Source organism: Arvicola amphibius, chromosome 3, assembly GCF_903992535.2.
Source record: "Arvicola amphibius chromosome 3, mArvAmp1.2, whole genome shotgun sequence".
Taxonomy (NCBI): Eukaryota; Metazoa; Chordata; class Mammalia; order Rodentia; family Cricetidae; genus Arvicola; species Arvicola amphibius.
The window spans coordinates 35,084,208-35,100,324 of record NC_052049.1 but is presented as its reverse complement, the minus strand read 5'-3'; the positions used below and the strand labels follow the sequence as shown (position 1 = coordinate 35,100,324).

The 16,117-nt window shown below is 49.6% G+C and overlaps 1 protein-coding gene across 1 annotated transcript in view; it reads right to left on the bottom strand.

The window, feature by feature from the left end:
• Positions 1-15,013, bottom strand: part of Snx18 (sorting nexin 18) — a 28,556-nt gene extending 13,543 nt beyond the window's left edge. The window contains exon 1 of the mRNA XM_038322382.1: positions 13,239-15,013. Within this exon, the coding sequence (XP_038178310.1) occupies positions 13,239-14,832 (1,594 nt within the window). The 5' untranslated portion in view covers positions 14,833-15,013. The remainder of the gene's footprint in view (positions 1-13,238) is intronic.
• Between the last annotated feature and the right edge of the window lie 1,104 nt (positions 15,014-16,117).

The window sequence follows — 16,117 nt, the reverse complement described above, 5'->3', positions numbered from 1 at the left end:
TTCAAAGCTTGTAAGGAGAAGCTTTAGGAACTGAATGACAGGTACTGATGATGGCTGGCTGCCTATGAACCTGGGCAGTGAGCTTGAAGGGCCCCGTGGGGACTCCCTTGCCCACATCTCATGCAGGAGCAGCCCCAAGGGGCCTCAAGAATTCCATTCATTCAAGTCCTAGTAGGTTCTGAGTACATTCCCCGTTTCTGTGTTGGAGACCACAGTCTACTAGGTAGCCCTGACTACCCTTGAACTAACAACCCCCTAAACTCAGCCTCTCGAGGTGCTAGGATTACTAAGCCCGGCCCCCAACAACGTTACTGAAGGGCTTAAATGCCAGTAAAGTACCACCAAACTTCCAAGGTAAATTCATTTGAGTTCCCTTTCAGCTCACAACTGCACTAAATGACGAGACGTCTGGAGCTATTTTAAGAGAGCTGAGACAAGAAGAATAAGCGGCAGAAAAAAAAAAAAAAAACAAACAAAAAACCCTGGCTGCTTGTTAATGGGGGAACAACAGAAAAAAAGAATCCTTTAAAGAATCCATTCTCAGTCGGGTGGCAGTGGTGCACGCCTTTAAGCCCAACACTTGGGAGGCAGACAATCTCTGTGAGTTCGAGGAGGCTAGCCTGGCCTGCCAGAGTTAGTTCCAGGACAGCCTCCAAAGCTAACCCTGTCCCAAATAAATAAATGAATAAATAAATGAATGAATAAATAAATAAATAAGAAGAATCCATTCTCTAAGCTTGTTCTTGGTAAAAAGCCTTTGCTATATCCTGAGGAACCAGCTAGGACAGCTTTATTACAGTCACCTAAGGTCCACCAGCGGAATGAACAGCCAGTATGGACCAGAGCATCAAGCTGACCTACACCCACGAAAAGGACATTCAGTTTGCCTTGCTCCCCAAATGGAGCCTCAAGTCATGAATCTCTTGCAGCTTGTTTGCTACAAACACAATGGCTGGAACCTCATAAAGGCTCTTATGATGCCCCAGCTCCCAGGATGTGTTAAACCTGGGTGGTGCTCAGCTCAGTGGGGAGCCACACTCAGCAAGCAAAGCCCCGAGGTTGATTTCCAGGACCAAGGGGGAGATTTAAAATCTGTGCGACAAAAGTAGATCCAGGACATTCTGTAAGGACTATACACCTTGGCTTGAGAAGAGTGGGGTGAGGGGAGGTGCTGAGTGGCCTCTACCTCAACAAATACACAAAGACTCTAAAATCTGTGCATAAAAGAAAGACAAAACAAGTATTTTTTTTCTTAAATATTTTCTGTCCATAAAATTCCACTAAGCAGGGTCAGCAAGCTGCCAGCACTTGCATTTAGCAGACCCTTCACAACCAACCCCAGGAGTCAGAGAGGAGGGGACCTGGAAAGAACTTATAATTGGAATTAAAATCTTGGTTTCTTTTGTTCTGGGAAGATAAAATGGAGACTTGGGCTAAAATCAAATCTACACAGGCTGCTACACAGAGAAGACCCATCCACGGGGTAGGACCAGGCCCGGTCTAGTGCCACCAGAGCTTGACAGGGGCCACCAGGGGGCTGGGCGCTGAGAGCTGGGAGCCAAGGCCTTCCAGGAGGCTGGGCTGTGACTCGGTCCAAGAGGGCTGCATTAACCCGAGGCCACAAAAATAGTTCCAGAGTATATATTTTTTTCTGTCTAGTATTTTCCCTGAAACAGATCCCATCATGCAAGGAAGGCACCTCAGGCCTTCTCCTGCTGTGAGGGCCACTGCACACCACCCCGTGAGCACCAAGTTTTAGGGGCAGTTCTTACATCGTCATCTTAAACAGAAAGCCCCTTACCCCCGTGGCTTCCCTGCTTCCCTGTGCTGGCAGGGATCAGGAGTCTATCGGCTTTATTCTTTACTCTGGCATGTCTGAACTTCCTTGGGTAGGAGCAGAGAACAACCAACCAACCAAATACAAAACACAAGACCTAGAAAATACCGAATTTAAAGATATACTCAAAATACAGGTCTTGAAGTGAAAGAAGAAGAAGAGATGAGCCAGGTTGTTATCTAGATTGGTTAAGAGTGTCCTACTGTGTAGAACAGGGAATGAGTTCCCTGGGATTAAAGGCACTCCCCCTCCCCCACCCTGAAGACCCTTGTCAAGAGCTGGTATCAGTTATGCTGCCAGGCTGCAAGAGGAGGGGCTTCTCTATTATTTATTTTAGCCAGAGCTTCCCTTTGTCTTTGTAGATCAGAAGAAACTTAAGCTTTTCCTTTCATTAAAACAATGAAGGGAGCCACAGTGGTGCGTGTCTGTGTGGCACTTAGGCTGAGACAGGAAGGTGTACATAAATTCAGGGCAAATCTGGGGTACAGATGGAGAGATGGGAACCTGCCTAAAGACACAGAGCAAAACAAAAGACAGAGGCGTGGAAGCCAGGCTTTCCTACAATTCCTTTCAGCCCTCCTCCTGTCTGCTTATCACGCCCTTCCTCACCACTTGTATATATTTCTATTAGAGGCCTCACCCACACATAACACCCAGGGGTAACACTAAGCCCCTCCAGACACCCAACACTGTGCCAAGTGCTGTCATGCTAGCTAGCAGGCGTCTCAAGTTCAGCCACTCCTTTCCAAAGCCGCAGCCAGTGTCCTACTCCACAGCCCCGTCTCTGAACATGTTGGCAGAGCTTTCCAAAGTGGGGCGTACAGTCAATACCAGGGAGGATGTGGAATCCTCAGGCTTCGACTCCCACAGCTCAGTCCCCACCTGGAAAGCGGTAAAAAACAGAGGGGTGGCTACCTCAAAAGCTCCCATGAGGTTTAACCAGACACGGCGTATATAAGTATATGAAAGTGTCATGCCTAGTACGTGGTAAAAAGCCTTCAAAATATGTTAGCTACTTTGAAAATGATCAAGATGTCACTGTTTAGCTGAAAACCTTTACCAGATGCTAACTGTCAACAGACTCTTTCCTATCAAGTATTCTTGTAGTGACACAACCAGTCTCCAGATGAAAGATGAATTCAAATGCTGCCCTGGCGTGTCAGCTGTGCCACCTAGGACACGCCCAGCTTCTCAGCCTCAGTTGTGAGGATCACCATCGGGAGATGATACCCTCTTGGGGGAAGTTAACTAACTACACTGGATTGAAGAGTATCGCCCCAATCCTTATCCACCGGGAAACAGTCTTTGCACATACATGTCATTAGTGAGGTGGTGTCAGATGTAAGGCCACACTGGGCAGAGCAGGCAAGAAAGAAGGGAGCATAGAGCCAGATGGCCGGTCACCCAGTTACACACAGGGCTAATGCCATGCCACAATGGGTACAGACTGACCACCTGTAGCCAAGGCACTCTGACGAAGACCAGCAACCAGGAATGGAAGAGATCTCCATGGAAGTGTAGACAGAAGTTTCTGTCCCGCCTGGTCCCACAGCAGTTCGGTCCCAAAGAAACACACAGAGGCTTACATTAATTATAAACTATTAGCTCAGGCTTATTATTAACTAGCTCTTACAACTTAAAATTAAGCTGTAATTCTTATCTGTTTAGCCACGTGGCTTTGTACGTTTTCTCAGTACAGTATTTTCATCTTCCTTCCTCTTTGTCTGGATGGTGGCTAAGTCTCTGTCTTTCCTCTTCCCAGCATTCTCTTGTTTGGTTGCCTCACCTATACTTCCTGCTGGCTACTGACCAATCGGTATTTTATTAAACTAATACACAAGTGACAAATCTTTACAGTGTACAAGAGCACTATCTCATAGCATGGAAGAGCAATGGTTCTGCCAACACCTTCATTTCAGACAGAACTGTAACGAAGCACATGCTGTGGTTTAAGTCACCCAGATTATGACAACCTGTTAAAGCAGTCCTGGGAAACGAATACAGGAGATAATACCAGTGCCTAAAAGCATTAAACACTGATCCCATAAGAGACAGATGGGAAGCACTTGTTCAAAGAACTATGATGTAATGCTCACCAGTATGCCTGAATAGCGGAGCCACACAGCAAACTTCATAAAGAGCAGCAACCGCCACTTGTACTTCCATTACACTAGCCTGCTTGTCCTTGAACGAGAGGCTCAGCAAACATTTTCTTTGAAGGCTAGACAGTAAATATTTTAGGCTTTGCAGATCACCAAGCAAAACTGAGGCTATTATGCAGGCACTTAGAGAACCATTAAGAACATAAAAGCCGTCCTTAGCTCAAGTGCTGTAAACAGCACCTTGGTCCACCTGGCCCGTGAGCTGCGGCCTGCAGACCTCTGCTTAAAGCTATCTCCCAAGACCTACGCTGGTGGCTCCACGGTCTATGGTCTACAGTCATTTTATGTCTCCTTTCTCTACTTCTGCGAGGGAAGTGCCTGCCTCTTTCTCCATTCCGTGATACTGCATCTATTTGGGATTTTACCATGTCTTGCCTCAATTATTTCAAAAGCTTCCCACACATCACACGTTTCCACCGGAAGTGCTAACTCGGCCTCATAAATGACCCCCTTCTATAACACTCCCTCCACCACCCACAACAGCAGCTGTGAACGCAGAAGTGTATCATAAGCACTTTTTGAAGATCACTAATGTCTAAACTGTATGCATTTGACATCCAGGTTCAAAAGATGGAGGAGAAGGGCTGAGCTGATTCTGAGAGGCAGCCTGGACTGATTTTTGCATAGACAGTTCCTCTGGTTTGGGAATTTCCCTCCCCACTTGGAAATTTACAGTTGCTTTCCAAACTCATCTTAGAATGAAACTGCACAATTACGAATACCTTCTCCTTCCTCAGTGTAGGCCATTGCTGTGTGTGTCACACCGTAATCACAGCTATTCAGACTTTGTCATGGACGTCTGTGCTACAACCAACGTGTTGACTATTATGTGCTTATCACACCTACCCTAAACCATATCTGAGACCAAGTGGGTACTTTCCATCCATGTTCTTCCAAAAGAATCTTTCGAAGCAGAAACTAAAAACCCTCCACCCAAGTCTCGAATGCAAACTGACAAGCCCATCCGTCTTCTAGATTCTCATATACGTATTCTGAGGTGAAGTGCCCTTTGTCTGGATCCTCTGTACACACATGCCGCCTCACAGAACTACAGCTTCCATGAGGGACCATGCGCATCCGAGCTACAGGAATCCAAGTCCATCGACGATGTCAATGCACATATATAAGTCCTTGTGCTCCAAATTAAACAGAAAGAGCCCCAAAAAAGTACTACTACTAAAACCTACCAAAAAAGAAGTGTGTGTTTGTGAACTTTATCTCTACACATTCAAACACCATAGTCCAGACAAAGAAATACCATGAGGAACATGTTCATTTTCCTCCCTCCAGGGAATTTTGGAAAGTCACATCACAGCCACATACATCTAAGAATTTAAAGCCACTCACATATTAATGGCTTCATCCATAAAGTACACACAGATTCTATCTTTTGATTCTGTACTTTTGAATGGAAAAACAAAAACATCCAGTAAGTCACATAAGTCAGCCAAGTGGTTCATTAATGAGTCCCTGCTTCATTAATGCCACAAACATGTATGAAGCACCTACCACAAACACATACATGTGTGTAGCTATATAATGCAGGACCACAGAAGGGAGCCAGCCTACACCAGCCAACAACCAAACCCTGCACAGGATGACTGCTTAGGATAGGAAGGCTCCAAGCGCGAGGTCCAGGTCAGGGGTTTGGCTGCCTGTGCTTGTGATGGGGAGAGACACAGATCCCAGTGTATCTACCAGGCTTAAGAAGTTCCATCTCGTTGGTCAGGCCCGAAACCTGAGGACTGTACCTTACCACAGATGTCTCCTAGGGCTGGAGCCCTCCTGACCACCTCTACCGCCTCTCTCTCGTCTAGACCACCAGCTCCTACTCTTTTCCTGTTTGTACCTGCTCAGACCTCCGAGCCATTCTTTTTCTCTGTGCAACTGGGAAATGTCCAAAAGGTCACTCCTTTACTCAAAATCCTGCCACAGCTTCCATCTCGCTTGGACTTTTAAAAAATAACCTATTCTTATTTTATTAGTATTAGCATTTTGCCTGCATGTATGTCTATGTGAGGGTGTCAGATCTTGGAGTTATAGACAGCTGTTAGCTGCCATGTGGGTGCTGGGAATTGAACGGGGAGAGCAGTAAGTGCTCTAAACCACTGAGCCATCTCTCCAGCCCCTGGCTTGAACTCATAATACATGTCCTGACAATGACCTACAAAGCCTGACCGTTCTGCTCTTCTGGGATGACCTCTCCTACTAGAATGGCCTTAGACACAACAGTTGACCTCCTGGCTGTCCTTCCACCTTCCCAGTCCACAGCCACTGGCAGCCTCGTTACAGATGACCCCTCTGCAGCAGCCTCTACTGCAATGCCCGCTCTACTGACATCCCACCCTCCACGATGCTACTCAATCCCACTTCTCAGTGGCTCTGCCCCACCCACACAGCTCTGCGCGCCACCCCATGCCCTGCTCCACTTCTGAACAAGTATCATACCTATCTGTTGTGCCTTACGCTTCGCTGTGTTTATCTTTCACTGCGTCTCCACCCTGCTAGACTGTGAGCTACACTGGGTGGTAATCATTTGGGTCACTGATGCAATGTTGGCAGTGCTTAGGCTATGGTGTCTACTTAAATATTTATGCAATAAAAATGGAGTTTATTTTTTTAGAGGGTTGCCTTTCTCCCAACTACTGTCATCCAACTAAATGATGCACAGAGGAAAATCAGATCACACCATGAGTGTCAAGGTTCTCAGAAAAAGGGTAGAAATGTCACTGAAGTTTAATCAGATTACACACCGTGATGGGGAATTTTGATTGTCAGTTTGACTGGATTAAGGGCATTAGTGACACACACCTTTGGGAATGTCTGTGAGGAGCTAATAAGGAAGATAAGCTGAGGACCACCAGAGACTGGATGGGCGTCTCACAACTGAAGAGAGGAAGAGGGAGGAATCTTGGGAGCAGAAGCAGGTGAGAGGTCCCCCCTGCACACTCCAGCCACCAGGGAGCCACCTGCTATGATGCCTTCCCTCCCAGGAAGGGCATGCCACTTGCAAATCCATTCTCCCTTAAGCTGTTTTTGAGTGGTATTTATGTTACAACACGAAAAGAAAACTTGATTTTCCTTCATTTTGGGAAAGGAGGCTGTGTTTAGAGTTCAAAATAAAGTTCACTTTGCAGGCAGGAAAAAGTCAGCATTCCAACCAATCACTTTTGCAGCCCCATTCATTACATCCCTCATTAGGTCCTAGAATTGGCGCCAGATGTTCACCACAGGCAGCTTCAGAACACAGGGCGCCCCCACAGGTGGCCAGGAGGCCAGGTACTTCCCTCCCAGAAACACCGGATGAGTTAAACCAGGGATACACGCTTACCGATCTGAACTAAATGCTTTTAACTCCGTCAGCTGATAAAGGGTTCTTAAGCTCCCAGCCTGAGTCACGTGGGCAGACAAACACTCCTAAGGTCAGCCTGAAACAGTGTCTAAATGTCTACCGCATTCTTGAGCTGTTCTACTTCCAATATGAAATACTAATGCTATTTAATACACTAAAGTCATCTAAACAAAGGAGTATCTAGGGAAGCCCGAACTTCACCTCTACAGACGTGGGGGAATGATGCTCAGAGGTGCTGGAGCAGCCTGTCTGGCTCAAGAGCGCTGACAAGAGAAAATTTACATAAACTATCTAATGGGAGCAATATACTAACCACTCCAGGCAATGTCTCCACTTACCCCTCTGATGCCAGTAATGCATTCTGGTACTCAATACAGGGTAACTTGGTGAAAACAGAACACCCCAGGGCCGTACTAATGAGTCCTTCAGCTTTGGTACTGGTGCCTGCAATTCTAGTGGTTACAGGCTGCGGGGCTGGGGGGGAGGGGATTGGGGGGGTTGGGGGGGTTATACTCACTAGAACTGTTTCAGTGGAGATTGAGGCCCATTTTAAAAGCGCCTTCCTGTTCTCAAAGCCAAATATTTAGTAAGTAGCTACTAAGCACCATAAAATCTAATCCTGGGGTGACCTTGAGGAAGTGCTTCTACTTTGCTCTGAAGATTGTGGAGGTTCCAATTGCTCAGGGTTACTCCCACTCGGCCATGTCCCAGCCCAGCAGACTCCACACTGGTCCACAGATGGGCATGGGGCCACAGCCCTGAAGTTGCACACAAGACTTCCCTTGTGCCATGGGTACACTAAGAGCACGCCCCCTTTCCCATTATCCTCCAGGCCCTCGGGAACCTGGCACACCACACAGTGCCACAGCAGGATGTCCACCCTTTATCAGTGGTCCAGAACTCACTGAGGATCAAGAGTGCTGTCTGTGCCTCTAGTCTGTGCTGCCTAACACCACTGCCAGATGGTTCCGTCTGTCTTCTGGGTACAATCTCACTAAACACAGCACAGTTACCAGACCACTTTATTGGTGATAATCATGTATCATGGGTGTCAGAAATGATGCAATCCAATTTAATACTAAACCCTGGCTTAAAAATATTGAATATAACACAGCAGATTTTTATAGAGGCACCAAAAAGGAACCAAAGTTTAAGGGAAGTTTCCTGTTTCCTGGTGAATCACAGAATTTCTCGTGCTTGGAAACCCTATGGTGATCAGACAGGGTGTCACTTCCCAACGAGAAGGGAAGGCCAATGAAGCCCAGGGGTGTGACAAGTCCCTGGTAGAACTGGGAAGGAATGAAAGTCCCCTGCCTCCTCTCAGTTCCACAGCGACTGTGGACAGTCTAGGCAGACAGGACTGCAGAGCAGTCTAGAAACCACTGGCAGGGAGGAGGGAAAAGCATCCATCCAGCTGTCTGAGCAGGACAGTCACGGACCAATCACATTTAAGCTTTAATCAAGTGACTGACTCATCTACTTCAGAAACCCCAGAGGTCACCTTAGAGCCACTGAGAAAAGTGCAAACGGGGGCCAAACGCTACATCTAGAAATGAAGACAATGCTGAGGTGGAGGTAGGAGCAGGGGAACTGCTCTGAGTTAAAACAAAAAGAACAACTGGCCTCCATCTCTGGCCCAGGGGTTTCGGGGATGGGCCTGCAAACCGTCGCCTCCTTAGACCTTTGTTCCTGGCACCACCTTCTTCCAGCTATTTTTAGGACAGGAGAACAGGGCTCGCTCAATGAAGCCGGGACAGCAAGGCCTCACCTTGTCTGCCCTGCTGGGGCTCGGGCTATCTTTAATTAATGTCTGAGGGACACAAGACCAGCCCTCCTCAGGGCGCGAAAGGTGGCACAATGGAGAAACTCTAGCCAGGACACTCACAGGCCAGCTCTGGCCACCGTGCCTCACTCAGGTGGTGGGGCTATTTGTTGTTGTTGTTGTTGTTGTTGTTGAAAAGGCAGTGCCATCTGGACCACTCAGAGAGCAATGAAAGAGTTTCAGCCTTGAGGGAAGAGTGCAAAAAACGGGACTGTGTTCACCTAGCCCTTCGCAGAGGACAAGTGAGGCTTCACCAACAGACGCTTCTGTCTCTGTTGGAAGTTCCACTGAACAGCTGTCTAGTAGGCTGCAGCTTCAGAGACCCTGCTCCTAAGATTCTCCCCCAAATGAGTCATCACTCAGTGTGTGATGAGGTTTGAGGCCTTTGCCCTATGCGGCCTCCTCCACTCCTCTAGTCCGTTCTTACAAGCAAAGGGGAAAACCAGGGGTCTCATCATTTTGCTGTCGTGGTCCTTCCTGCTGTGATCCTCAAGAGATAAATGTCAAACATTTAAACTGTGGGTTGCAGCCACCCAGCAGTGGCTTCATTACATCAAAGAAGCTAACCATATCTTTGGAAACCACACTGAATATGCTGTGAACCCCACAATATCTCCCACAGACTGTTGCAGGGCCCCTGGGCTTCGGCATTCTCAAAACACACTGCAGGCAAGAATGATAAACAGGGGAGATAAAATGCTCCCACCCAGGGGAACAAAATCAGAGCCTCAGGGTTCCAGGTCAGAGACAGACCTGAGCAGACCCATGGCCTGCAGAGCATCTGGAGAGCCGAAGGAGCTCCTGTTAAGTCAAGCCAAGTGTGGCTGCAATCTGAGCACATTCGAAATTTCCATCCGATGTTACTACAGACTGCAGCAACCCCCTCACCCGCCACTCCACTCCATTAAACTAAGTAGGTCTATTTATCCAAGAGTCCATTAGTTGATTTAAAAACACAACTCTAGAATTATCTTTTGGCTGATGGAACCATATGGCTCTCTTCACTTCTGTTCACAGTACTAAACTAAACCTTTATTAGTCTGAGCAAAAGCCAGCCCACCACAGCTAAGAGCTGTGAATCATTCTGTCGTGAGGGTCCCCACCAGGACGGCTCAGATGCCCAGAGGAGGCCGGTGTGGTTCTGAGACATGGTGGCCAGCAGTTAATCATGCTCACAGGGCGAGTGACTGAAGCCAGCAGCAGGGATGCGGCAGAACCTGTTTCCCTCCCCCGGTTCATCAATTAAGCTTACCAGGGAAGCAAGTCTTGCCACAAAATTACCAAATGAAAATGACCAGGAAAACTGAAAGGTAACTAATTTTCCGACTCTTCGGAAGGGAGTTACTGAAGTCACAGCCAACTAGACAGTGCTGTGGAAACTCTGAACTATGATGGACATGCCTGGCTCTAGTGCGAACCTTCTGGTCACAACCCATTTGAGTAAGCACCTGTTACTAATGGCCATTTGAATGAGGAACTGAAGCTTTCATTAGACTTAATTTACCATGCATGTAAAATGTCAAAAAGCAATGAAAAACCACCTCCCCTTTAAATAATGAGAGCAGTTCTTCCTAAATTGAGATATAGACTTTGGGTCACCTACAGCAAAAGACTGGGAAGCTGCTTGAGTTTTTCTTGTTTGCTCTTTTTGCAGTTGCTATTTTCAAAAGTCAACTGAGCCCTCTGATGTGATTAAACCTTGAGACCTTAGATGGAAAAAAAAAGCAACAAAAAACAAAACTCAGGCAGCAAACAGGCTCCCAAGGTCTCAGACTGGAAAAAAGGGAAGAGTCATTCCAACAGCAACTACCCAGTCTAGAGAGAGGGTCAGCTGATCTTTACATCACCAAGTCCCTAAGCATGCTCAGAAAGCTCCCCCCTCTCCCCCCCACGCTGGAGGGTAGGATTTTAATCTCATCTGTACTTCTAATAGTAGCATCCTTGAGAGATACTGGTTGTAAGCTAACGTCGGCGGTACAGGTAGGGCACTGGGCGCTACAGCTGTAGGCGTCAACATTCTAAAGACAGGTCACGTGGAGACTCTAGCTCCCGGTGCAGGCCACACCAAGGTAACAGCAGAAACCACTTCACCATCAACAGTGTGCCTGAAGTAATGCCCACAGATGTTCACTCTCTAGAACTGAACCACATAAAACGGCTTCGGTTTTGAAAAGGATTTCCAGGTCCCAAACAAGAGGAGACAATTCACATTTTATGGTTGAGAGAGAGAGAGAGAGAGAGAGAGAGAGAGAGAGAGAGAGAGAGAGAGAGAGAGAGAGAGAGGCCCAATGGCTAACTAGACTGCACAGTCAAGCAGTCCTCGAGACAAACACAGCTTTTCTGATACACAGTTTCCACAGCAGGGCGTGCCAAAAGCCTGAACCACAGTCGAAACAGTGAATGAACCCACACAGAGGAGGAGCAGACAGACACCTGCCCGCCCCCGAGGTGTCTGTACTCGGTTCTGCCCTCCTTCAATTACTGCCGACATTCTGTACAGAGTCAGAAATTCAGCAGTAGGCAACCACGTGTGACCTGACTGAAGTCACACAAGGGAACTTAAAGGGGCTGGTGCTACACTGAAGACTCGAAATGTCAGTTTCACCAACACCAGCCCAAAAGGTAAGGATTCATAACTTAAAAATAAAACATAAGGAATGCAGATGTGGGTTCAGCACAGGCAGCAGGAATATTATTGCTCAAAGAGCTAGTTCAATCTGGACTGTATTTATGAATCGCTAATTGTCAAGAAAGTGGCTATTCGGTTAGGAAACTAGGACCATAGATAAGCACAGTGCTGTGTTCAGCCACAGCAAGAAGGGACTCGAGACCTTCGTCCCCATCCCCCCACCCTATTAAGAGTCAGGGGCCTGGTCACATTGGGAAGGGGAAGGAAAAGTGCAGAAAGGACGGAGATGCCAAGGAGAATGATGTCCCCAAATGTCTGAGGAAGATATTTGTTCTGTTTCCTTCCAGCGAACCAGGAAGAGAATCAAGAAAGAACTCAGTTGAACCCAAGAAAGAACAAGTTTAATATCAGGGATGTTCACAGACGCTCTGTTCCCCCCTGGCAGGGAAGTGAACGGGTTACCCCCACCCAAGGCCAAGCCTGCCAATCCAGGCAGCCTTCCATCAGCCCAGGATGCTACAGGAGGTGACTGCCTGCTGCCACCTCCCCCACTCTGGACCTCCAGAGGCAAGGCCGCATTCCTAACAGCAACACCTCCCCATCTCTCTCAATCAATAGAGCCATTATATGGGCCGGCCGGCTACTGAGGAACCGCAGGTCAAGAAGGCAAGACTGCTGCAGTTTACAAAAAAAAAAAAAAAAAAAAAAAAAAAAAAAAAAAAAAAAAAAAAAAAAAAAAAAAATTGCAAAGTCTCAGTGTTTTCACAAAAGCCAGCAATACCACCAGCTTCGAAAAGCACACTTTGACACTGGGACAGCTAATTCGCTGCTCTCAGACACGCTATTCCCATTTCCTCTCAACTAGTTTCCCTGTGCTATTCCTGAAGAACAGCCCAAACGTCAGTTGACTGATGAATTCCAAACCTAGAGACAGGAGAGCTGAAGGTAGAGAGCCTTTCACAGCCCGTCACAAGAAGTTGACAAAGGAAGTTCCTGTGCCACACCAGCTTTGGAACAAACTCCCCTGACACACAGCAGGAACCCAGGAGAGAGCCTGACTTACCTTTATTGGGAGGCATCTATTGTTCTCCTATCTCTGCCAGCACAGCAGTGTTCAAAGGGATGCCTGGCCTGGTTTAGGTCCCCTGCTAATTCTGCCCCAGTCCAAATTATAGATCAGAGCTACTGATTCCCTGCCTATTCAAACACTGAAACGACAACCACATTGACTGGCTTCTCTGCCTAGAAGGAGCGATCTAGCAATCCACCGAAAACTCTCTAAGCAAAGTCCCAACAGTGCACACACAGCCCTAAGGGTCCCCAGACATGGAGAATGAACCGGAACCTGAAACCAGACAGCTGTGCGCTTATCAAAGTCACTGCGTTCAGCCTGAACAAAACACCCCGCCCCAGCTGCTCTACAGGTCAGGCTTTACCTTTCTGAACATGGATGATGTCTGGGAAGTTGGCCAGGTGCCCCTGATACAGTGCTAACAGGTCCATGACTGGGTCCAGGTCCTGCCTGGGCTGCTCAGCGAAGAGTTCGCCGATGGCGTCGTAGGCATCCCCGGTGAAGGCGATGGCCTGGTTCAGACCCACCGAGAAGGCCTGCTGGTCCAGCTCAAAGGCTTGGCTGAGGCCTCGGAAGGACTGGCCCACCTTCTGATACTCCTTCTTGAAGCCAGTCACCTGCTTGCGCGCAAACTCATTGGCAGTGTGGTTGAGCTGCAAGGCGCTGTCGTCCATCTTCTTGGTGAAGCACTTGAAGCCATCGATCTTGCTCTCCACCTCCTGGAGGTCCAGGGCGGCGGCAGGGGGTGTGCTCAGAGTGAGGAAGAAGTTGGCGCCCACCATCTCATCCTTCTCAGCCTTTCGCTTACCCTGTTTCCAGGCCTTCTCGTCCGTGCTGCTGGGGCAGGTCAGGAAATGCTGGAAGACGTCGCACTGTGCCAGCACCGGGTGGCTGGCCATGTGATTCATCCACCAGATCAGGCCCTTCCTGCGCTTGGAGATGAAGTCCTCCTCGAAGCGCCCGGTGGCCTGCTTCTCAGGCAGGTGGGGCACCGAGATGACCGGGAACTTCTCGGCCAGGCGCGCATACAGCCAGTCGAAGTGCTTATAGCGCCTGTGCACTGGCACCTGGGTGTGCGTGGGCACCAGCTTGTAAGAGATGTAGCTCTTCATGCCCTTGAACTTGGTCTGCTTGGTGGGATCGTCGATGGTGCACTGAAAAGGGTACGGGTTCTCCTGCCACTCGGGGCCATAGGGTCCCAGCACCACGCACAGCTTGTCCCCATCCTTCACGAAGCCCGATGCCTCGCCCAGCACGAAGGCCTCCCCGCCCGACTTGACGAAGGTGGAGAAGCGATTGAGGTTGCGGCTCACCGTGGCCGAGCTCTTGGCTCCAGACGCTTGATGCTGCGGAGGCGCCGGGCCGCCGCGGGAGCCCAGCGACAGATCGGAGCGTGTGGACAGGCGGTAGCGACCAGCCGCGCCGCCGCCAGCCGAGGACGAGCCGTCGAGATCGGGGTAGGCACCGCTGCCCAGCGCGCCCGGCTCGTCGGCCACCGTGGAGCTATCGTCCCACTCGTCGTCCCAGTCATCGTCGCTGCCCTGGCTGGCCTGGTAGCCGCCGTACAGCTGCTGCGGCGACGGCTGCAGGGCGCCCCCGCCGTACGGGAACCCGGCGCCCGACGGCTGGAAGGACCCCGGCGGCGCCTGCGACTGCAGCAGCGGCTGGAAGGCGGCGGGTGGTGCGGCGGGCAGAGGTTCAAAGCCACCGGGCGGCACGTTGGCGTAGCGGGCCGGGACTCCGGGGCCGCCGTCGGCAGGAGGGCCGGGCTCGGGTGCTCGGATCACCTGCACGTACGAGGCCGGGAAGAGGCCGCGATCGCCGCGGCTGTTGATCCCTTCGAGCCAGCCCTCGATGTCCTGCTCGCTGCACAGGCTCAACACCTCGTGCTCCCGCAGCGAAATCTCCCCGGGGTTCTCGGACCTGAAATCGTAGAGTGCCCGGGCGCGCAGCGCCATGGTCCCGAGCCCGGAGCCCCGAGCCCGGGCCGGCCCGAGGGCCCCGCGGTCAGTACCCGCGCCCCTGTGTGCCGAGGGGAGCTCTAGGACAGTGCGCGGTCCGCTCCCCGCTCCGCTCGCGCCCTCCGTGCAGATCCGCTCTGCTCGCAGACAGCACGGCTGCTCAGGGCCGCCGCCGCCGCCGGCTGGGGGCGGGGCCCGGGCCTCCCACGTCCCCAGCGGCGCGAATCCATTGCCGAGAGCCGCGAGCCAGACAAGAGCAAGCGAAAGCCGAGCAGCCGCGCCGGCGCCGACTCAGCGGCCGCCGCTGCCCCCTCGTGGCGGGTATGAAAAAGTGCGCGCTTAGGTGGCCACGCGGCGGGTGGGTTTGTTTTGTTTTCTTTTTCAGAAGTGAATTATCTGAAATTGTTCCGGTTTTTAAGTGAAAAAACATTTCTTAGAAAGTGAGTATTCGTATCCGCGATAGCCGTTCCCCCTTCTGACTGTTCGGAGTGAATGATCCTGAAATGACTTAACCCCAGGTCAGTAAGAAAGGCTTGGGTCCTAAAGATTAGCTTTTGCAATAAGGATGTCCTTGCCAGGGGTGGGTTCACTGCGGGTACAGCTCCTTTCCTTCCAGACGGGAAGATCCTAGTTTGACCAGAGGCAAGGGTGGTGTAGGGAAAGAACTGAAAAGTGTGCAGAGAGCCAGCACTCGAGAGAACCCAGCTTCAGAGCCTGGCTGCTGGTGCCAGTAAGCCCTCGGACACTGACTACCTGTATGACCTTGAGCGAGGCACTTGCTTTGCACCTACCTCCCAAGGTTGTGTGGATTCAGTGATAACGCCATCCTTATCTTACAAGTGAAGGAACTGCTGTAGGCCCTGAGCACTGTTAAGTAGTTTGCTGTTGCTGTTATTGCTACCTGGGGAAGTACAATTTCTGGTCCCTTTCCCAAAGAGAATAAGGGTCCTAAAATTGCAGTTACAGGTGTGATAGACGACAGAGATGGTGCCTGTGTTCACACCTTTACATTTCCTCCGAGGTCATTGACCACTCCTCTTCTCAATACGTTTATAATAAGTCGATCAAATCTCCCTTCCTTAGATTTTATCAATCCCAGTCTCCTATAGTTGCCCTGTTTCATATCTTTTCCTTCAATATATACTTTTCCCAAGGCTTCAATATATACTCTTCTTATGGAGTCTAACCTAACCCTTTGAAGAAAACTCTAAATGGAGCTCTACAGTCATAGGTCATTAATTTCAGCCTGTCCTATGACCATTTCTATGAATCTGATCAGAAG